The sequence below is a fragment of the Pelodiscus sinensis genome, chromosome 6, assembly GCF_049634645.1.
Source record: "Pelodiscus sinensis isolate JC-2024 chromosome 6, ASM4963464v1, whole genome shotgun sequence".
Taxonomy (NCBI): domain Eukaryota; kingdom Metazoa; phylum Chordata; order Testudines; family Trionychidae; genus Pelodiscus; species Pelodiscus sinensis.
The window spans coordinates 97,698,960-97,722,863 of NC_134716.1; the positions used below are offsets into that span (position 1 = coordinate 97,698,960).

Genomic DNA, 23,904 nt, shown 5'->3' on the forward strand with positions numbered 1-23,904 from the left:
GAGAATTGTAAAAAACAAACAAAACCCCCTGATTATATTGTTTTTTTAGGTCAGTGTGGCGGGGGTCCCACCCCCTGCACTAGCTCCACCGATAACGCCACGCTCATGGACAACAGGTCACCGCCGTTCTGGGCCTGTGGCACTTGTGCAGAGGCGGCGCATAGAAAGGCACCCACACAGCACAAGTGCACACCGGCCGTCAGGTAAACTGGTGGGCAGACAGACCCAGGGGGAACAGGGACACCAGCAGGTACACCAACGTGGGCAAAGGCGTCGATGCTTAAAAATGGCGCCAGTGCAGACTAAGGGGGGAGAGAGAAGAAGGGAGCTGGGTTGGCTCTTCTTTTGGCCCCTCTTCCCCAGGGAGTGGACAGAGCACTCTGACACGGCAGTGCAGGAGAAGGGAGAGGAGACCGGTGACGCCGCCTGGAGGGCGCGGAGGTAGTGAACTAAAGCGGACAGTGGAGGAAGCTCCGGAGTGGGGAGCAGAAGGGACTTTAACAGGACCTTTGAGGGGACACAGAGGAGCGATGCAGCAGGACTGCGCTGCCATCCATTCACAGTCAGTCTCTTGACTTTTTACTCCTTCTGCCATCCCCTGAATGTGGGCATGTGACAATTAGCATTAACCACTTTCCCCATACTAGATAAAGTTTTTTTGACCCCTGTGGCAGGAGATTTCACCTCCATATACATGTGTCTCCTGCCCAGCAATTAATCCTGTCCTCCAACCTGCGACCTCCCATTAATCCTGTCTCCACCCAGCTCCACTCGATTAAGCCGCCCTTTCAGTTCAGTCCCCCTATCCTATCAACCCCACCCCCTCAGTGCACCTTCTCAGAAATCACCCATTCTGCTCAGAACTCACCATCAGTAAAGTCCCGCCATCCCATGAGCTCCCACTTGCCTCATTTCAGCTCCCCTGCAGCTCCCAGGCATAGTTCAGTTTTCCTAGCTTCACTTTCTGTTAAGGTTCTTCACCTATCATAGGCCTAGGGGATGGGGCTGCAGTGGGGTTACCCTTCCACTTCTCAGGGTGACAGGGGAGTTGCTGCCTGGGGTTTACAGCAATAGTCTGGGGCTCTAACTGTCAGCCCTGTGAGGAGAGGACACAGGATTATTGACAGTGGAGCCCCTGTCACCCACGGCTAAAAAACCATCATGACATATGAGAATTCTGTTGCAAGATCACGGGGGAAAATGAGTATTACTTGAAAATCACATCTCAGAGTAAATTTGTGAGCGGTTTTTGTCATGTGTGTTTACAATAAAGAGTTAAACGTGTTCAGGAAAGCCAGTCTCACAGACGTGCTTTAGAAAACTGTAGTGCCAGGCCGGAGATCTGAATTTGCTGGCATTGTTTCTTGCTGCTCAGGTAACAAATAGCAAAGCCTTTGCGATCAGAAATGGCATACAAACAGGGCCACCGACAGGGGCAAATGAGAGAATAATGGAAGTCAGCATCCATCCCAGGACAGAGGAAAGCTATCTTTCAGGTCTGAAAAAGGTTTCCAAGATCATTTTAATAGTTCGTTGCTGAGTTATCCTTCTGTTGTCATAGTACTGCAACAGAAAATGTCTGTCCCATGAATTTAGATGAGGTTCTGACAACATTTAACCTGTTGATCTGGATCAGCTTCATCCAGGCATCGTTTTGCACATGTACCTCAATGGGAACCATACATCTGGTAGGCCCATTGGATCTGATCCTGATAGGAAAGCACACTGAAGGCTTTACCCAGACATGTGAGCTGCTATCAAATCAACCAGTTATCAAACTGAAGCTAATGCTCACTAAATATAAAATTTATACTCATGGTGATTTTTTTGTTGGTCTAAGATGCTGATGGTATTTTTAAATCACAATTAGAGCTGATTAGAAAATATAAATGGCATTTCTGTAAAAAACCCAGAAAATAAAAGTAAAATACAATTTCAAATACAAGTTTTCAGGATTTTTTCTACATTCTCATCAGTTCTAAGTCCAAGGTAATGTTTAATGCTGAATCACAGAAAGAGTTTACATTGTCTAGATCTAGAAGTTAGCAGTGCACAGCAAAATTCCCACTAGAGGGCACTAAATGGTTTTAAATGTTTAAGTTGACAGTAATAAAAGTAAATTATATGAATTAAGTAGTTAGAGCTATCCATGTAACATAAGGTTGAGTGCATTTTTAATTGTTTTCCATTTGTGCTTTTTTAAAAGTAGAATATATTAGTCTTTATAAAATGCAAATTATTATAAAATTCTATTTCAAAATATTTCAATTTCTATAGTTAACTATAGACATCTGAAATTATATTTTTAAAATCACAACTAATTTGGGAGAATTCAATACAATACTCTTCAAGTTTGATAAAGTAGAAAACATATTTATTAGCAAACCAAAACAAATTAATGATAACATCTATGTCAAAATAGCACTGAAGTTCTTGTGTGATGATCTTTGTAAAATAAGTTAGTTATCTTGTTTGAGTTCATGGCGGATATTCTCATCTGAAAAACTATCATTGCTACATAGGATACTATTTGGAATGCTTGCCACTAAGCTGAAAATACTAAAGCTTACAAGTTGCATGGAAACATTTTTAAAAACTCATAATACACTCTAAAATTAAATGTATATTCAATATAAAAAACAAACAAACAGTAAGAGGACCAAAAAATGCCACGATGCCTAAACAGGCATTCTTTAAAAATTAGAAGCTGAAATAGAAAAAAGCATAAACTCTAGCAAGTCAAGTGTAAAAGTGAAATTTGACAGGCCAAAAATGTTTTTGGAAATCAGCTGGCCAAAGACTCAAAAACTAACATAAAAAATGTTTTAAGTACATCAGAAGCAGGAAGCCCATCAAACAGTCAGTGGGGCTACTGTATGAGTGAGATTCTAAAGGAACACCCAAGGAAGATAAGTCATTGTATAGAAGCTAAATGAGTTCTTTGCATCTCTGGATACGTCTAGACAGTGGCGCTATTTCAGGATATGTCGAAATACCGTTTTTCACATCTTAACAGCACACCCATTATTTCAAAATGCAATCAAAATAACAGGCTTGCTATTCCGACGTCACAATAAATATCGTTCCATGAGGATTAAGGGACTTGTCAGAATAGTCTATTTTGAAATTTGGCACTGTTCAAAATAGACTGTCTCAAAATAAGCTACGCAATTTGCGTAGCTCAAATTGCATAGCTTATTTCAAGGTAGTGCTGCTGTGTAGACACACCCTCTCTTTCCTGCTCTGAGGGCATTTATTCAGGTCACAGACATCATTGTTAAACACTTCTTGTAACAGCTATGCTTCGACTCCTTTGGTGGGACTGAAGACCTCATGCTGTCTGTCAGGCAGCTAGCCAGAGCACCCATGCTAGCCTCAAGGCCCCTTGGCACTTCTCGGGACAGAGAGGAGGACCCACCCAGGGGCACCAAAAGGCAAGTACCAGCCTGGTCAGGGCCAGAAATAAAAAACCTACTAGAGCTCTGGTCCCAGGAAGAAGCCCTGCAGACACACCGCAGGAATGTGGACATCTATGAGCGCCTGGCCCAGGGACTGACCACCAAAGGCCATCACCCCTGCACCATGGCACAAGTGAGGGCGAAAGTGAAAGAGGTGCAGCAGGGATATGTCAGGGTCTGGGACCAGAGCTCCCACTCCAGGGTAGCCCCAAAGAGCTGCCCTTACTACCAGGAGTTGGAGCAGATCCTGGGCGGTGCAGAAGCCCAGACTCCACTGCGTTTGGTGGAGTCCAGGTTACCCCACCACATCGTGGTCCAACCCCTGAGGGAGGAAGACGAGACAGGAGAGGAGGCAGAGCTGCATCAGGAGGAGGAGGAGGAAGAAGAGGAGGCAGCAGGGACCCTCTCCCAGGAGCTGGTCCTCCAGATCCCAGAGGCCTCTCAGGCATCCGTGGACATTGGGGAGTGAACATCAGGTGAGTGCTTTGTGGGGTCATCACACACGGGCGGGTTGACAGTGTGGGGGGCCATTTAGTCCCATTACCACTGTGGGGCACCTGTGAGGCTTTCAGGCCCCTGCCCAATTCACATACGGTGTCAAGTGTAACACCCCTGAGTCTCGTGTCCAAAGGAGAGCCCCCGACAGCAACGGCATGCCCTTGGGGACAGCAGGGATGCACGCAGACAGTGATTGTCTCCTCTTCTTTTCCTCCACAGCTAGACCTTCTACCCAACAGGGGAGCACCACACCTGCCCCACCACCATCCCGAACCCGTGGCACCCGCAGGCACTGGTGGGTGTACATGGACCTGCTGAGGGAGCATGAAGTGGCCCTGCAGGACCTGAACAGGACCCTCCAGCAGGGGATGGAGGCAGAGGCCGAGTGGCACACCAGGCTGCTGGATGAGCTGATCCAGCAGTGCACTTCCATCTGTGCCACAATGCGGGAGGTCCTCAGCTTGCCTGCCCCTGTCATGGGCACCGCTCCCCCTGCACACCAGGCCCCTGCTCCTCCTTCCCCCCCAGCCCCTCCTGCTCCCGAGCCCCCAACAGCTCTCCCCCTCCAGTCCAGGCCAGGACTGGTTCTTGCTCCACTCGATCCCAAGGCCGTGGCAATACCAGGATGCAGGGAGGTGGCAGGACCCTGTGATCAGGAAGCAGCGGTCTACGTGAGCCCCTCTCCCAGTTTTCAGTCCCCTACCACTCCAGTTAAAGGACATTTCAGTTATGTAACAAAATCTTTATTTTTGACTGACAGATTTACTTTTTTTTATAAACAGTGAACAGTAAGAAGAGAAAGGTGTTTTATACACAGTTCACACCTGTTCTGTACTGCTAGACTGTGTCTAGACTGGCCAGTTTTTCCAGAAAATCAGCCGCTTTTCCAGAAAAACTTGCCAGCTGTCTACACTGGCCCCTTGAATTTCCGCAAAAGCACTGATGATCTCATGTAAGATTGTCAGTGTTCTTGTGGAAATACAATGCTGCTCCCGTTTGGGCAAAAGTCCTTTTGCGCAAAACTTTTGCGCAATAGGGCCAGTGTAGACAGCTCAGATTTGTTTTCCGCAAAAAAGCCCCGATCGCGAAAATGGCGATTGGGGCTTTTTTGTGGAAAAGCACGTCTAGTTTGGCACGGATGCTTTTCCGCAAAAAGTGCTTTTCCGTTAAAAGCATTTCCGGAAAATCATGCCAGTCTAGACGTAGCCCTAGTGTTTCTAATAACAAAAAATTCTGTTTACAAAGAAAACTGGGTCTATGTCTTCTTAATGGGAAGAGAGTGAGGGTTGTGGAGGGAAAGGTAGGGTGGGACAGGCCAACCCACCCATGGGGGAGGCCCTGGGGAGAGTCAGTGGGCTCCTTCTGAGAATCTCTCCCTCAGGGCCTCTCGGATTTGGACACCAGCCTGGTGAGCCTGGCAGATGGCAATTGTCTGGGGCTGCTGAAATTGCCTGTCCTCGCCATCAGCACCTGTCCCCCACCCCAACAGAAAGGCCTCCCCTATCCTCTCCACCAGGTTATGGAGGGCGCAACATGTGGCCAATACCTTCAGGATGTTGCCTTCGCCCATCTCCAAGCGTGTGAGGAGGCAACAGAACCTCCCTTTCAGACGGCCGAAGGTGCATTCCACCTGGATGCAAGCCTGGCTTAGGTGCATGTTGAAAAGCTCCTTGCTTGCATCAAGGTGGCCAGTGTAGGGCTTCATGAGCCATAGCATCAGGGGGTAGGCCACGTTGGCCACCAGCATCTACACATCCCTGAGCACAAGGTGCCACTGGGGGAAAAATGTTCCTGCCTGCAACCTGCGGTACAGGTAGGAGTTCCGGAATATGCGGGCATCATGTGCCCGCCCCAACCACCTGACACAAATGTCCATAAAGTGTCCCCAGTGGTCGACGAGGGCCTGCAGCACCATGGAATAGTAGCTCTTCCTGTTTATAAACTGGGCTGTTCGATGGGGCTATGCGCAGATTGTGATGTGTGTCCCATCGAGAGCTCCTCCACAGTTCAGGAAGCCAAGGGTGGCAAACCCAGCAATGATGTTGTCCAGGTCCCGGAGACAGACGAGCCTCTTCAACAGCTCCGCATTGATGGCCCTCACCACCTGCAGCACGAGACAAATAGACAGACACAAACCAGGGAGTTAGACAGGTTACCTAAGCGCTTGGGAGGAGAATCCTCCCCCCCCAACCCACCGCTTCCCTTGTCAGGACACCTCCCTCCCCCGCATCAGTGAAGGGGTGGCCAAAGAGCGGCCTCCAAGTGCCACTCCATCCCCCACTCTCTCTTGCCCTTGCCTGGCAGTCTCCCTTTCTCAACCCCCCACTCAGCAGGGTCTGTCTCCCGACAGTGACTTACCTCCATCAAGATGGCCCCCACGGTAGACCTCCCCACACCAAAGTGGTGTGCCATGGAGCGGTAGCTGTCGGGGGGTGGCCAGCTTCCACAGGGCGATTGTGACTTGCTTCTGCAGGGGGATGAAGGGCTGCTGGTGGGTGTCCTGGTGTTCCAGAGCAGGGATGAGCCAGGCACACAGCTCCAGGAATGTGGCCTTCCGCATCTGGAAGTCACGGAGTCAGTATTTGTTGTCCCGGAGCTGCATGACGAGCCAATCTCACCAGTCCGAACTTGTCTTGTGCCTCCAAATCTGCCTGTCTCCAAAAACGTTTGGGGGCAAGGACAGAGCTCCTGCATCCCGGAGGAGAGTCTCCGCAGTGTGGTCTGGGTCCACATGGGCAGGAGATTCATGACAGAGTCATGCAGATGCAGCAGAAGCTGCAGCATGGCAATGTGGGGCCATTGCCTGCCCCCTGGGGCAGCTCAGGCTCCATGGCCAAAAACATGGTGAAAAACAGAAAAAAAACCATACAAATAAACTGCTAGGGTGTCCAAGGAAGCAGGGCAACCCCCAAAGCAAGAACTGCAGCAGTTTGCTTTCCCTCTAGGAGGTAGGCAAGCCAGAAGCAGGAGTAGAGCAATGGCTGTCCAGGAGGATCCCTTTAAGCACGCGTCTCTGCAAACGCAGGCAGCAGCACCTGGAAATAAAAGCTGTCCCCATACCCTGCCAGAAGTACTTCCGGGTGCCTTCTTTTTTTCAACAGAGCGTCTGGCAGTCTGGACGCTCTTTTTCGAAAAAGCGGATCGATTTTTCAATACGCATAATGTAATCTAGATGCTCTTTTTCGACAGAGGCTTTTTCGAAAGATTCTGTTGAAAAAGCCTCTGTCAAAAAAGGCTTGCAGTCTAGATATAGCCCCAGGGAATAAAGCGGCCAGACAAAGGAAGAACAGTATGTGATATGTACAGGTTGTACTCTGGCTGTTGTGTGCTGCCCAATTGTCTCCTGGGGACCATGGCAGCTGAGACATAAATCAGAGCAACCTGATTTTCCTTTTATTTAAACCAGTGCATATCAGGAGTAACTCCATCTCCTACAGAATAGCGCAAGTGTAAAATTAGTAAAAAGGAAGAGGAGAAATAGGCATTATGGGCCTGATTTTCCATTTCCTCTGGACCTTATGCCACTTTTGCAGGCATGCACCTGCAGTCTTTCGTCACCTCCAGAGATAGCAAACTCTCTCGTTGGTAATGCTTTGATTTAGATGCCCTGTGGCCTTCGACCAGCGCTGCCTTGGAGTCCTTTTTGTGGCTCTGGACATGGAGGCCTTGCAGAGTCTTTAATGCTGTAGTTGCATCCTATTGGCTACTTTTCAATGTGCATATTTGTGAAACAGACAAAAATTAGCCTTCTGAGTTTAGTTATGTTGTGCACTGAACAAGTTTATTTTGTAAAGGTTAATGAGAAATGAATGGCTTTATCAAAACCAGAACCCAGGACTGTGTGTAGATTTGTGTGTTAACTAGGATATGGAAACATATTGATATTCCATGTTGATACAGCAGTCAGCAGCTTATTAGCCTCTAGCCAACTTCCTGAAAAATATTATTATGGTTCTAAATGTTAATGTTGGTTTTGGTATTTCAGTTCCAATATTAACTTGAACTGGGGAATAAGACAAATCATACACCTTTTTAACATTAGGCTAAATGCCCTATGAAAGAGCTCCAGATTATAATAAAAATACACAATATAATAAAATGAGCCTCCATATTAATTTATCTGTGGGTATGCTTGTCTGTTTCTTAGCTCCTAGACATACATTTTTATTCATAGGAGTGGACATTTTGGCCTGCATAAATCTGATTTCAGGATATATTCTTATCTCATAAATTCATCAAGGCAGGGATTTGGTTATATTTACAATTTGTGAAGTGTTGGTCACACTATCAGCTATCACTATAGTCTTCTAATGTATATTTAAGAAAGTTGGTGTGTTTGTTTGTCTATCCCTGTGTCTGTCTGTTTATTCAAGAGCTCCTTCTAAACAGTAAGAGGAAGGACCACCACATTTGGTATACAGCTTCCTCTTATCACAACTTAAAGTGAGGTACGGTTTGTATGTGCCTGGAATGGGATTGTTTCTCATAAAACCATATATAACAGAGACAGCATCATCAGGAAGGCGAGAGGAGCCAGCTGGGCGGGATGTCCTCCATCCCTCATCCCAGACTGCCCCTATCCGGGGCCTTCTCATCTCCCAGGCACTATTTAGGATGGGCTGGGGGGGAAGGGGCTGAAGCTCCCCCCACTTATATGAGAGCATTGTTGGCTGTTCCCCTTCATCAAGAAGGGAGGAGAAAGTACACAGTTTGCTGAATTCCTCACTTTAGCTGGCTAGTGCAGGGATCAGAGGAATTTAGACCTGCCCCAGCCATGGGATATGCACCCCTCCCCCAGGGCTGTGCTGCTGGAGCTGCAGCTGCAGCTGCCATGGAGAGGCACTTTTCACCTGCCTGAAGTTGCTTCAGTGAGAGGACTTGGGTAGACTTCTCCAAGGGGCAGCCTGCATACTGAACCCCTCAGCCCCAACCCCAGACCAAAGTAATGATTTCAATAGAGAAAAACAAAAAATTAATTGAGTTAAGGACCCGAGCAATGATGGTTATATTTTCTAGTATTGATATATTTACAAAGTATATATGAGATAATATTAAAATTACATGGAGTTTTTGCTTGCTGCATGGATTGTAGATCATAAGATTCTGTTTTTTCAACAAGAGAATAAATGAAATACTTTTTATTTGTCAAAATACACTTCAGACTCATGAATCATTGACTCTCCTGAGAATGACAGCACAGCTATAGTGGTAGCATTATTATATATTGTTTACACTTACGTCCATTTACAGCCAAACTTTTAACTATACAAAAGCTGTGTCTTCACATACTTAATTCTTCATACTTCTAACCACTTGTGCAGTTCCACCCTGGATGCAACAATGGAAATTGGCACCAGCATTTTGACTACCACATAATCTGTCCTTGCTCGACTCAGCTGAAGACTACACATAGTTAAAACACTAGAGGCCTTTTTACTCCAGTGGTCCCAAAATTGCTATCACTGATAGAACTACAGTGATTAATAGAGGGGAAACTTGAGGGAAAATCTGAGTGGAAAGTAAGCCAAAGAAAGTGAGTAAATGGTGTATTTTAAACTTTGATGTACTGAAGATTTAAACAATATGTAACATAACTCATATTTCAGCCCAAAAGTTGTAGTTAAAATTGTTTTAGAGGGACCTTAACTTGAACTTTTAAAAACTGATTAAAAGAATCCAACATTTCTCAGAAAGCCACTTTTAAATATTGTCTTGACATCTTAAAAACCTTTTCCTCAGTTTGTTGTAAGAGTTTTCCTCCTGCCCCGTTTTTGTTAGAAGGTTCTTTTAGACGAACATTATAGCACCACTGACAAACATACTTAGGCCCAGCCCTCCTTCCCTCTCTTTCTCTCTCCGCACACTCCTGCCTACTGCCTCCTTAGTGGTGGTTTGCAGAGCCTGGGGGGAACTGCGAACTTGACTAGATACAAAGTGCTACCAAAATGCACAGTAAACAAGTTAAAAAAAAAAACCAAGACAGAAACATAAAATTATTCTGTAAATTCTCTTGGTTTCAGTCATTTTAAGAGTTTTCTTGTAGTAATGGAAAATACAAAATGTGCAGATAAAAATATGATTTTCAAGTTGTCAGTGTCCTTAAAGAAGATCCAGTATGGGAGACTCATCCCTTCTGCTATCACCAAAGTGCCACTGTGGGTGGTGCATTGAGATATGCTGTCTTTAAGGTGAGATGTAAATAGGGTTGCCAGATAGACCCCGCCAAAAAAACTGGACACACTTGATCGTGGGCGGGGGGGGGGACTGGTCAGGAGGTGAGCAGGGCAGGAAGCAGAGCTGGCGGGAGGTCCAGGGGCCACGGGGCTAGACAGGAGGAAGGGGGGGGCCGAGAAGCAGAGCTGGGGGGAGGGTCAGGGGCTGCGGGGCTCGATGGGAGAAGAGGGGGGCCCGGAGGAAGGGGGGCGGGAAGTAGACCTGGCAGGGAGGAGTGCAGCCACTGGCCGCAGCCGGAGTCTTTTGGGCCGCGCCCCCAGCAGGCACTCTCTTTAGTTGTGAGGAGAAGCCGGGCAGGGGCGGGGGAGAGGGTGGGAGTCACTCCTCCCTCCTGGCTTCTGCATGGAGACAGAGGTTCCCAGCTGAGAGGGGGGGCCATGATTGGCGCTGGGAGCCTCTGGTTGCATGCAAAAGCCAGGCGGGGTGAGTGGCTGGGAGTCCCTGCCCCCGCCCCGCCCCACCTGGCTTTTGTGTGCGACCACAGGGCTCCCAGCACCAATCACGGCCCCTCCTCCCAGTCGCTCCCCGCCCCCGCCAGGCTTCCGTCTGGCGCCCAGCCAGGAATTCAGAAGATACCAGACATTACACATGTCTGGTATTTTCTGAATTTTTCTCCTGGACAGACGGTGCAAATACCGGACTGTCCAGTAGAAAACCGGACAACTGGCAACCCTAGAAATGATGAGCATATCTGTCTCCACAGTTGGTTGCCAATGTGGAGGAGAACTATTGCATGGCCCTTCTAAAAAGGAGGAGGAAATAACCTTGATTTGCAGGATGCCCATCAACATTCTTTCTTTCACTAATGACTCATATGTTGTAGTTCTAATTCAGACAATAAATAAATAAATTAAATTAAATTAAAATAAAAAAATCACATCAATAGGAATTTTTCCTGATTCTGAATTGAGTAAGGTCTGCAAGATTTGGCCTATGTTAGAGGAAATTTGAGGAGCACAATATACTCTTTTCAGATATCCAAGGCTGTGTCTGAACTATTCTTGAGTGGATAATGACTGTCATATTTCCTGTGTTCACTATGAGTATCCAGTTGCATAATAAGAAACTGAATACAGAAGATACTATACAAAACTAAGTAAGTCCTCAGAAGTTGAGGATGCTTAGGATTTTGCAGAATGACACACTTTATTTTTGGGCCCTTGCTCTTGGTCATTAATCCAAACTTAAGACTTCTGAAAGGCATTTTTAAAGTGCTTGGAATCACTGGGATACTGGTTGATCAATTAAATACTTAATCCCTTCACCGCTGGGAATCAACAAGGCTCAATAACAGCTGCTCTGCAGTTCTTACAGCAGTGTATATTGCTTATTCTTGGCCAGGCTTTTGTAGACCACCAGTGTCAGAGTTCTTTATTTAATCCTATCAGCATATCATAAATCTGCCTTGAGCTATGGCTGTTTTGAAATTCTATGTTATGTATAGAACTATCACTCTTCTATCCATGAGCAATATTAATATGTCCTTTCTTGTCTCTCTGATTCGCATGTAATCATTTTAGAAAAGCAAACATTAGAAATAACATTCAGAATGTTAGTTCAGCCTCTTAGAAAGAACATGCAACTGTTTTGCCAAATATATTGAGGCAAAAATACATTAAAATAATGAATTCAAAAGCACTTAATAAACTATCAGGGCAAAATGAATGAGACATTTTCTCTTGAATTATACTTAATATTACAATATAGGCAATAAGTGTATTGTTTCTTGATTGGCTGATGCATTTTCCAGAATAGTACCCAAAGTATGTATCTGCTTGTTACACACACTATGGTTCTGCTCCTGTGCCCATTGCAGTCAATAGCAAAGTTCTTATTGATTCTAGATCAGATTCTTATACTGCACCCTTCACTGTAGCATGTGAATGCATTTTAAAGGCCTAATTCCCTACTACTGTCACTTTTACACTAGTATAATTCCAGGGACCTCAGTGGAATTCATATCAAATTTTGAGCAGGTAGAGAGTAAAACCCTTTATTCTTAAAGGTTGGTCTTTTCACATTTCTCATCACAAAATTCTCTGACAAACTTTATGTTGTATGATTGCTTATATAAGGATTAATGTATACATGAGTTATTCTGGGATAGCTATTCCAGAATAACACTGAGTATGGAAACTCGGGGACAGTGTCTATCCTGCACCCCTTTTCCAGAAAAGGGATGCAGATGAGACAAGTCGGAATTGCAAATGACGCGGGGGATTTAAATATCCCCCGCTTCATTTGTATAAACATGGCTGCCGCTTTTTTCCGGCTCGGGGCTTTAAATCAGGAATAAGGGACCTTTCGGAAAAGGCTTTATTTTCCGAACGATCCCATCTAGACTGGCGCTTTTCTCCGGCAAAGCCCCGAGCCGGAAAAAAGTGGCAGCCATGTTCATACAAATGAAGCGGGGGATATTTAAATCCCCCGCTTCATTTGCAATTCCGACTTGTCTCATCTGCATCCCTTTTCCGGAAAAGGGGTGCAGTGTACACACAGCCTTACTCTGGCTTTTCATTTGCCTTTTGGTATTTGAGTCACATTTTCAGTCTTTTTTTCCAAAACAGAAAGATCTAAGAAACTTTAAAATTAAAGCTCCAGCAATTAATGCACTAATAAACCTACCAGATAGTATGAGACTTGTGACAACATTTCAAGAGTTAGCAACACTTGATGTAGAATGGACAAGTTAAAGAGCTTGTCCATCAGCTCCCTTGACTCCAGGTTAAATGCTCTAGCACAGCCTCCAGAGCTTTCTTCTCAGAGAACACAGATAGAGCATTGGCATATTATGGAGTACGAAGGAGTTGACATGCAAAGAGGCACATGTGGTTGCAGGAAAAGTATGTGTTTTATTTGCAGTAGCTCAGATGTGAAACCTACTTGCAACAGCATTACTTCTGGGTGTAGAGATTTCAACTATAAGCCTTCCAGCTGTGTGAACTCCATTTGACCAACACAATGGTTTCACACCAGTGTAACCCTCACAGACTTTAATATAATTACTCCTGACTTACATCAGCATAAATTAGTTCAGGATCAGCCCTTTATGATTTGAAAAAATCTAGAGCTGGGTGTAGCAGTTGCATTCTTCTTGGTTAGCTCTTCTCATGTGTATATAAATGCAAGTCAAGCTGTCAGGATTATGGACTAATTACTTGTCAAATTTCCGTTTAGTCAGAACTTGATTTATTTATAAAGTCATCCATGGGTTTTATGTTTGTATAACTTTTTTATAATTGGCAAATCTATATTTTGCAAATCTCCTATGTTATCTCTGAATGCTTTCTCTTTAATAACAGATGGGGTGGATTTTTTATTTTAAATTATCATCTTTTTCAAATTCTTTGTAAAGTAAAATGAGCGAGACGAATATTAAGGTTTTTTAAAATGATACTACAGTATAGCTGGTTACCTCTATATAATCCACATCTCATTACATCTGATGGTGTAAAAGCCATTGTTCTAAATACAGTAAATACTCGTTTAACATGTGCCTGCTTAACATGTTTTCGCAATAGCACGATTTTTTTAGGGAACATTTTTCGAATAACACACGAAAATAATCAAGTGGCAGACTACTTTACATGGCGGTATAAATTGGTGAAAACAATGGTAATACGCACTAGTGGATGAATATACGTGGTCACAGCGTTCCTCCGCTCACTCACGTGTTTATCTTTGTGTTTTGACAAACCACAGTGACTTGAGTTGCTAGATATCTAATGTTGATGTTGATGACCCAGCACCAACAAAAAAGTGACTTTGCCATCACCAGCTGAAACTTCATCACCACCTTTTCCATTATTTTTAATGGGAAAATTGATTCCGCATAGCATATTTTCGCTGAGTACGAACATTTTCAGAAACACATCTATAGTGTTAAATGAGGAATTACTGTACATCTAATCCCAGATTTTCATCTAAAATTTGCAAATAAGTATAATTTATATCATGGGTTCAATGAAATCTCTGGATCTGAAAGATTCTGAACTTTGAAATGTTTTGAATCTGGATCTGAATTTTGTAACTGGAATCTCATTCAAATTTCCTCAAACCTATGGATACAGAAAGACAAATGTATTGCAGCAGAGTGACCATATGCAATGAATTGCAGGATCTGGACTTCATTTCTTGTGCATCATTTCTTGTGAAAAGCAAACTTACTTTTAAATTGGTATGAGTTTGTAGTGAAAATAAAAATAAAAAATGGGTATATGGCCTATTTTCTTTCCCAAACCAATGGTTTTCAATTGTCTTCAAATGTAATTGATCATTAATACAAACATTTCTAAACATGGCAACACAAACACACAATCGTAGTGCTTTCACTGTAAATCAGAAACTAATGTTTTTGTTAAACTATGATTTGTGATTTAATATACGCAGAATTTTTTTTGTATTTGATTTTGTTCAAAAATGTTTTTAACGTGTCTGAACAGCAGATGGCTATCAGAAAGAGTCTGTATTTAGCTTTGCACTTTCCACTCTGCATTCCTTTACTATTCATAGCACAGCACTCATACTTATCTTAAGTATACATAAAAGGAGGCAGTTTCATTTGCAGCTGCAGTTCCCCTAGAATGCTTTGAGTATTTACAGTACCATTTGTGACAAATCTTTTTTAAATGTTGAGGACCATTTGTTAGAAATAGCAGACAGAGTTCTGTCTAAACTTAGTTATACAACCCCAATGAAATGAGTGGGATTGCTATAGTGTAACTAAGAGGAGAAACTTCAGGGGGTAGCCGAGTTAGTCTGCACAGGAGGAGAAAGTGGCCCTGTGTTCTTAATGAGGGGCCACATCTTGCAATCACACCCAGGCATTTGAACCCCTCTGCTGGTGCAGAGCTAGCTGGGCTCTGAAGGACTGAGCATCTGCTCCCATAGAGCTAATTGTATGATCAGGACTTTTAAGTACTAAAGAAAGTCATAGAACAAAACATTTACATGATTGTTATCAAATTGATTGTGTATATTTATTAGATTGAATTTACCTCTAGCACATTAATGCCTTTAAATCAAGGGCAGCTACATAAGAATGACTTTGATTCCTTTGAACTTTTATTACTGAACATCATTTTGCTTCTATTGTTGGGAGAAAGCCAGGATATTTAAATAAATGAACTGAGATTAAAAAACAAAGTGTTAAAAAATTTCTATCAAAATAAGTTGACTCAGTGTTAGTAGAAAGATGGCATATTTTGAAACATTGCATTTTCAAAACACTATTTAATGTTTATTCTGTTGTTCAGTAGTCCCTTAAATACATTTTAATGGAACATTTGAAAGCAATTTTAGAAATGAATATGAATTCAAAATGTTTTGCCAAAAATTATATTGCAGACCAAATGCATGCTGCTCATTCATACTTGGACATCATCTAAGAAAGCTGAAGTTAATATTATATGATGATGTAACTAATAAAAATATGGCATTTTTCTGTTATGTAAATTAAAATTCCTTAAAACTGATGGACTAATGTCAGTGGCTCCTTTCATTATTCATCTCATGTATACATATTACAAAAGTAAATCCCATTTATTGGTATTTTATACATGCTTTATACTTGGTATCTTATCAGAGAGCAATATATAAAATACTTTTCATTTGTTATGATTGCCATAAACTTTGTTTTGTTTAAAAAGCAGAGGTCTCCAACACACACGCAGCTGGAGGAAGGTGGTTTTACATTTCACATCAAACAATAAAACTCAACATGCCAGAAATACATGCAAAGTTTTGTTCTTATCTCCGTTGTAAATGCAAACGAACAACTCCACATGCATGGCTGCATTGCAAAGCATTGTTTGAATTACATTAGGACTAATGTCATCTCACCAATAACAATTAACAAGACTTTAATCCATTCCCTCTGAGCTTTTCATTTCAACAACCAAAATGCCATCATGGCAAAAGAGTGCAGACAAATCTTTTTTCTTGACTCCATTAGGTAATTTGTATTGTCTTATAAAGCTTCTGGATATGAAACCATGTTCATCCATCCTAGGTCCATGCTGAGCTTTGATCAGGAGCCAGCCTTCAAAAGTCTGAATGATGATATCTTCAGGACGGAACTGCACAACATCCAATAAGACTTGAAAACTGGATTTGCCTTCTTCTGTGCTATTCTCTGCTGCAGCTGTAATTGTTGTTGCACGTCTGTTTTTCACCTCAGCTGTGGATGAGCCTGGCAATGCATATAAAAAGTGATCCAACTTGCATGCTTCCAGATCTTGGACAGCAAACTGCTCTTGATAACGTACAGGAGTTTCCACCCAGTGTCTTGTAATTACTCCTTCCATTGCTGAGAGAGAAATATGAGTTACTGCTTTCTGATAGCCAGAGAAAGCAATAGAGTCAGATTGGCGTAGTGAGCTCCTTCCAGTTGCATGCCTACTCCCAGACTAATTTATCAGTTGATGTAGCCTTTCATTTTTAGCACTGGCAGAGCTTAACACTTAATTGGACGCGATTCATGTTCATTTTTATACATTGACAATACAGTACTATTTATAGGACATGTGTCTTCAGTGGCTTTGACCATTTTTATGCATACACTAAGCAGTATAAATGAAATTTTATTGTACATTTTGTTCTTTTCACATTAGCCTGTTTGTTGTTATGACTAAATAAGGTATTTTAAAGGTTCTTTTAATTGCCTAAAAAGGAGTTTAGTGTTCTGTTTCTCAAGGGAAACTACCACAGAAGCTGTAAAAGTTATATTTCTTCTCATTGAAATAAGGAAATTATTTGGGGCAGGAGGACATGAGCTGTTTGAGAGTGTGAGAAAAACGAAGTAGGGTGTGGTTTCACTAGAAAGTTATCAGGTGCCTCTAAAGTTGTGGCAGAGGTTTTGCAGGAACCAAACCATGGGTGCTCCTGAGAAAGTTATTTGTGGTCTGTAGGAACAACTGAAAGGTAACTGAGATGCAGTTAAGGATCTTGGTGGTACAGTGGGAGAGACCTGTGATTTGAGTCTGACAGTGTGATGAAATATGAGTCTGCAATTCCAGACTATAGCTCAGACTCAAAAGACTGAGGCCTAGTCTATACTAACCCCACCATTGATCTAATCTTCATGACTTCAGTGTAGCTGAAGTAGATGTACTTATCAGAGTGTCTTGCATGCAGGACGGTCAACGGGCTGCTCTCCCATCAACACCAGCTACTCTTCTAAACAGACGTGATAAATCAATGGCTGGTTGATTGATCTCTGCAGTATCAATCCCCAGTACTGTGGAAACAAGCTCTCAATGAGCCCTGAAATCTCATAGTAAAAATGACAGTTGAAATAACTGGATGTCCTGAGTTTTGGTGAAATTGTGAAAATGGCTAACTTTTTTCTGATAGACTCATAGACTTTAAGGCCAGAAAGGATTAGCATGGTCATCTAGTCTGACCTCCTGCAATTGCCAGCTACCGAACCTCACCCATCCACTTCTGTAATACACCCATAATCTCTGGCTGAATTACTGAAGTCCTCAAATCATGATTTAAGGATCATCAAACTACAGAGAATCTACAATTTAAACAGGCAAGTGACCTGTGTCCTATATGGCAGCCAATCTGATCTAGGGAAAAATTCTTTCCTTACCCCAGCTATGGTGATCATTTAGACCTGAGCTTGTGGGGGAGACCCACCAGCCAGACATTTGGGAAAGAATTCTTTGTAGTAACTCAGAGTTCTCTTCACCTAGTGTTCCATCATCAGCTGTTGTGGATATTTGCTACTAGCTGAGACTGTTGTGGGCAGTCTCATCACACTATCCCCTGCATAAATTTATCAGGCACAGTCTTTAAACCAGTTAACTTTTTTTTTTGCCCTCACTGTGTCTCTTGGAAGACTGTTCCAGAACATCACTCCTCTGATGGTTAGAAATCTTGGCCTAATTTCAAGCCTAAAGTTATTGATGGCCTGTTTATATCCACATTCCTGTATCCACACTGGCGCTTAACTTAAATAACTTCTTTTCCTCCCTGGTATCTATCCCTCTGATGTATTTATAGAAAGCAGTCATATCTCCCCTCAGCTTTTGTTTGGTTAGACTAAACCTGTCAAGCTCTTTTAGTCTCCTCGCATAAAGTAGGTTTTCCACTCCTCTGATCATCCTGGTAGCCTTTCTCTGCACCTGTTCCAGTTTGAATTGATCTTTTGTAAATATGTAGTGTCCTGCATGGATACACAACTCATGTCCACAGATGTAGGTATAAAGTGGATATTCATGGAACTGCAGGGCTTCAGTAACAATGAGCAAGACTAGCATGGCCATGGCCAGTGAGGCTTTGTTTGCACTACGGATTTTTTTTGGAAAAACGACTGTTTTTCTAAAAAAACTCACAGAGCATCCACTGCCCAAGTGCGTTTTTGTGCAAAAAAATCAAAAGAATAGAGGGGTTTTTTCAGCATAGGTATTACTCCTTCTATGAGGAAGAACGTTTTTTCGCGAAAGAGCTCTTTTGTTAAAAGGGGTGTGTGGACAGGGAAGATGGGTTTTTTGCACAGAAAGAGGAAAAAGTACAGGTGCCCGTTCTGTGCATAGCAATCAGAGGTTACTTTCAAGAGAGCATCCATGCAGTCTGGACTCTCTCTTTCGCAAAAGCACATCACTTTTTTTAATGCACTTTTGCAGAGTGGATGCGCTCTTGCGCAAGAAGTTTTTGCAGAAGTTCTCTTTCGATAAAAGCTTCTTGTGCAAGAAGCCTGCAGTCTAGACGTAGCCTGGCTGGGCCAGAAACCACAGCAGCAAAAGCAGCAGCATGTCAGGCAAACACCAGACTCACTAGCAGCTGTCCCTGGTCATGCTAGTTTGTGCAGGTGGCTCACACACTCTCTTAACAGGAGCATTTTCCATGCAGCAGTCTGTGACTCCTGTCTGGGAGTGTGAGAACTGATTGTGCACAGCAGCATGAGCAGGGACAGCTGCTGTTGAGTCTGGCGCCTGCTCCAGTGGGAAGGGATGGGGCAGCATAACCATGCCAGAAGAGCTGTCTTCATGGGGCCTTGGCTCCTCAAGCAGTGGCCTGGCATGCCTGCACTGTCACTGCTGCAGTTCCTGGCTCAGTCACTGGACATGGCCCTGCTGGTCATTCATTGTCTCTAGTACCCTGCATTCCGTGTATATCCACATCTGCGGATATGAATTGTGTATGTGCACACAGGTTGGTGACAGACTTTGAGGAGCCCTGGCAATGTGACAGGGGGTTGGCTCCAGCCCCCAAAAGGGGTTAGGGTTAGGAGCAGCCAGCCCTTAGTGCTGCCTGAATTGTTCCATGCATGGCTCTGATGGTGATTTAAAGGGCCCAGAGCTGCTGGCCCTTTTTAATTGCTGGGCCCTGGGGCAACTGCCCCGTTTGCTTCCCTCTCCCCTTCCCCTTTGGCAGCCCTGTTCGCATATGGTTTTCTGCACACAGTATTCCAGATGAGGTCTCACCTATGCCTCGTATTATGATACTGACACATCCCTGTCTCTATTGGCACTATCTCACCAGAGCCATCTTAGACTGCATTCGATTTTTTTCATGGCTGCATCCCTTTGGTAACTCATAGTCATCCTATGATCAACTATTACATTCTGGTCTTTCTCCTCCTCTGTTGCTTCCAACTGATAAATCCCCAGTTCATAGCAAAAAATCTTGTTGCTCCTATATGCATGACCTTGCACTTTGCACTATTAAATGTCATTCCATTTCTATTATTCCAGGTTTCAGGGTTATTCAGACCTTCTTGTATGATATAGAGTTCTCCTCCATATTGGCAATACCTCCTAACTTTGCATCATCTGTACATTTTATTAGCACAATCCCAGTTTTTGTGCCAATATCATTAATAAAAATGCTAAATAAGATTGTTCCAAGACTGATCCCTGACGAACTCCACTAGTAACCTCCCTCCAGCCTGACAGTTCACCTTTCAGGTACTATGCCTGTTAACCAGTTCCTTATCAACTTTTAGTTCTCATATTAATACCCATCATCTCCAATTTAACTAATAGTTTCCTATCTGGAACTGTATCACATTCCTTACTGAAATCCAGGTGGATCAGATCTACTGCTTTTCCTTTGTCTAAAAAATCAGTTATCTTCTCAAAGAAGATCCGGTAGGTCTGGCACAGTGTTTCTTAAACTGTGTTTTGCGGCACACTGGTGTACCGCGGAGAACAACAGAGTTCAAAATGGCCACTCTTAAAGGGGCAGGCGACCTTTTTTTTTGGCCCAATAACTTTCCCCCCGACCCTTTTTCCCCTCTGACCTTTTTTTTTTCCTAAACAAAAAGTCCTTGGTATTCCTCATAAAAAATATTATTTGGTGTTCCTTGGTCTTAAAAAGTTTAAGAAACACGGTCTGGCACAATCTCCCTTTTGTGAAACCATGTTGTATTTTAATCTCATTTACCATTTACCCTTGTGGGTTTAATGACTTTCTCTTTCAACATTTGTTCCAACATCTTGCATAAAACTGAGGTCAAACTAACAGGCTTGTAGTTTTTTGCTTTCTTAAAAAATAGATGTGATATTAGCAGTTCTCCAGTCACAGGGTAAAACTGAGTTTACAGGATCATTAAAAATCCTTGCTAGTGTGCTTGCAATTCCATGTTCCAGTATTATTCTTGGACAGGGATTATCCAGCCTCTCTGATTTGTATCATTATGCTATTTGAGTTTTACTTTCACCTCGGATGTGGTAATTTCTACCTCCATATCCTCATTTCCATTAGCCCAATGACACTATCCCTAAAGTCTTCATTACTCTTATTAAAAACAAAGGCAGAGTATTTGTGGAGATATTGGGCCAGGCTTAGATTAGCTTTAATCTTCACCTCACCATCAGTGTTTAGTAGTCCCACTTCTTTTGCTGTTTTCTTTTTATTTATATGGCAATAGAACCTTTTAGTATTGGTTTTAACTTCTTTTGCAAGGTTCAACTCTGCTTGGCTTTTTTCAGTTCTCACTTTTTCCCTATCCTTTTTGACCTCCAAGAGGTAGGTTCTTGGCAGAGTTCAACACTTTAGATGTGTTAACAGTTAAAGAGACCATCAACTGTCAGGATTAGTGTTAGCCCGTTGGTCCAAATTGCAGCATAGCAATGCTCCAGAAGGCCCAGATGCAAGAAAAGTTTGGGGCCTCATTCTAGATTCAAAGCTTGTTTCTCTCCAGTTCCTCATAGCTCCAGATCAGCCCCACTGAGGGTGGGTATGTTTACACTGCAGAGTTTTGTCAGAAAAACAGCTATTTTTCCAGCAAAACCCTAGTTACGTTCACGCTGCAATCGCATTCTTCCAAAAGTAAATTGAAAGAACAGAAGGGTTTTCCTGGCATTGGCAATCCTCTTTCTACAAGGAAGAAGCCTTTTTCCGAAAGAGCTCTTTTGGAAAAAGGCGTGTGACGATGGGGAAGAGAGAATTCTTTTGAAAGAAGAGGGAAGAGGAAAAAGCACAGGTGCCCAGGTAGCCACTCCATCCATAGTAATCCCAGCTTACATGCAAGATAGCATCCATTCAATGTGGACACTATCTTCTGAAAAAGCAGATTGCTTTTTCTATGCACTGTTGTGTGTGGACGCTGTCTTTCAGAAGAAGTTTTTTCAGAAGATCTCTTCTGAAAAAAGGATCTTCCAAAAGAAGCCTGCAGTCTAGACATAGCCTGTCCCAGCTCCTTCCTAGCTTCCCTTCCCCTCCTTCATGGTCCTCTTACAGACCCTCAGCTCTTTCTGTGTCTCCACCCTCTAGTTCTGATCCAAGCTCCTCCCAGCACTCCTTTATTCTCTCACCAGCCTTCTTCAGTTCAGCCCTCAGCTCCCCCAGTTCTGACCCAATCACCCCACACAAGCCCTTTTAACTTCCCTCCTGCCCAACACTTTCCTGATCCCTCCTCCCCACCAATCCCCAACAGCTGCTTTAACCCCTGCCCCCTTCCTCAGCTCAGCTATATAGCCCCCCCCCATTCTTCCATCACAGCACTCCCCAGTTCCTGCATGCTTCTCCACACTATGCAAAAGGGCTGATGATTTTATCTTGTGCTCTGTCTCTTGGGGTATGTCTACACTACCACCCTAGTTCGAACTAGGGTGGTTAATGTAGGCAACCGAAGTTGCAAATGAAGCCCGGGATTTAAATATCCCGGGCTTCATTTGCATCTTGCCGGGCGCCGCCATTTTTAAAGCCCCGGTAGTTCGGACTCCATGCCTGCGGCTACACGTGGCACGGAGTAGGTACTTCAGATTAGGCTCTCTAATCTGAACTACCGTTACTCCTCGTGGAACGAGGTGTACCGGTAGTTCGGATTAGAGAGCCTAATCCGAACTACCTACTCCATGCCGCGTGTAGCCACGGGCACGGAGTCCGAACTACCAGGGCTTTAAAAATGGCGGCTCCCGGCAAGATGCAAATGAAGCCCGGGATATTTAAATCCCGGGCTTCATTTGCAACTTCGATTGACTACATTAACCACCCTAGTTTGAACTAGGGTGGTAGTGTAGACATACCCTTGGTGGGGACATGTTTCCCATGTCCGATCCCCCTTGTATGCATGTTCTGCAATTTCCTCCACATCTTCTGTATACATCCTTCCTGGCTGCTCACACCTGGGGTGCCCTTATTACCTTGAGGGCCCTGGTGCCCCTCTTCAGTGTGGTGTGATGACAGGGCCCAGCTTCTGATGGACTAGTGGTCACATGATGCATATGCAGCTAGATCTGAGTGATCTTCACTCTGGATGGGCCCCTATAATGTTGTGAGCCTTGGGGCAACAGCATCGTTTGCATCTTTATAACTATTCCACTGGGTACCAGCATCCTTTCTCTTCTGGGGCTCACTGGCTTAGGTCCAAGGCCTAGATCACAAGTGAATCTGGATGTGGATTCAAGCTGAAAACCTCTCCAATCTCCCTGCTGCTCAGTGGCCCAAGAGAGGATAAGCCCTGGAAACTATTAGTAGTTTTCTTAATGATCCCAAGGGGAATACAGCTGATGTGAAAGACAAATACTCCAAATCTTTTTAAGTTCTTAAGAAAAGTGTCCATATCTGTTTTTGCTATCTGCTCAGGAAAGTCTCTTTCATGGAGTTCAGTAAGAGAAAGCAGTATAGACTGTGGAAACTAAAGACTAAAGTGTTTGTTTCCTCAAATAGCAGTAATGCTGAGGATTACAAACTAAATTATAGTTGTATTCTCTCTCTCTCTCTCTCTCTCTCTCTTTCTCTCTTTTTTTTTTTTTTTTTTTTTGGCTTTTGTTCTGTGGAATACTCTTGTCTCTTCCTCTTTCCTGATAGCGAAAACAGTAAGCAAGCCTGCATATGAACTCTGAAAGTTAATGGACTATGGAAACATCAAGAAACATCAAGTTTTAATAGCCCACTGTTTCCCAAATAGTGCTCTGCAAAACCCCAGGGTTCCACAAAGTGAAAGTAAGGGTTCCGCAAGATCCCAATCACTCTCCCCCACCCCCGCGCCGGAACTGGTCTTAGGGGCAGGCTAGGTTTTTTTTTTTTTGCTTGACATTTCCTTCCCCCCCCCCCCCCCCCAGCTTTTTTTTTTTTTTTTTTGGTCGACCAGTTTTCCCTGACGTTTTTTTATAAAGGGTTCCATGGCCAAATAAAATTGGGAAACACTGTAATAGCCTATCTCAAAAGAGTCTCTCTCCCCTTTATTTATATATATATATGTATATATACACACACACAAAACACACTTGCCAGATTACACATATAAATGAACAGA

The 23,904-nt window shown here is 43.5% G+C and overlaps 1 protein-coding gene across 1 annotated transcript; it reads right to left on the reverse strand.

Moving 5' to 3' along the window:
- Positions 1-15,112: 15,112 nt before the first annotated feature.
- Positions 15,113-16,601, reverse strand: HSPB3 (heat shock protein family B (small) member 3). Its single transcript, XM_006139541.4, has one exon. It carries the CDS (start codon positions 16,493-16,495, stop codon positions 16,052-16,054), a length of 444 nt encoding a protein of 147 aa, XP_006139603.2. The 5' UTR covers positions 16,496-16,601; the 3' UTR covers positions 15,113-16,051.
- Between the last annotated feature and the right edge of the window lie 7,303 nt (positions 16,602-23,904).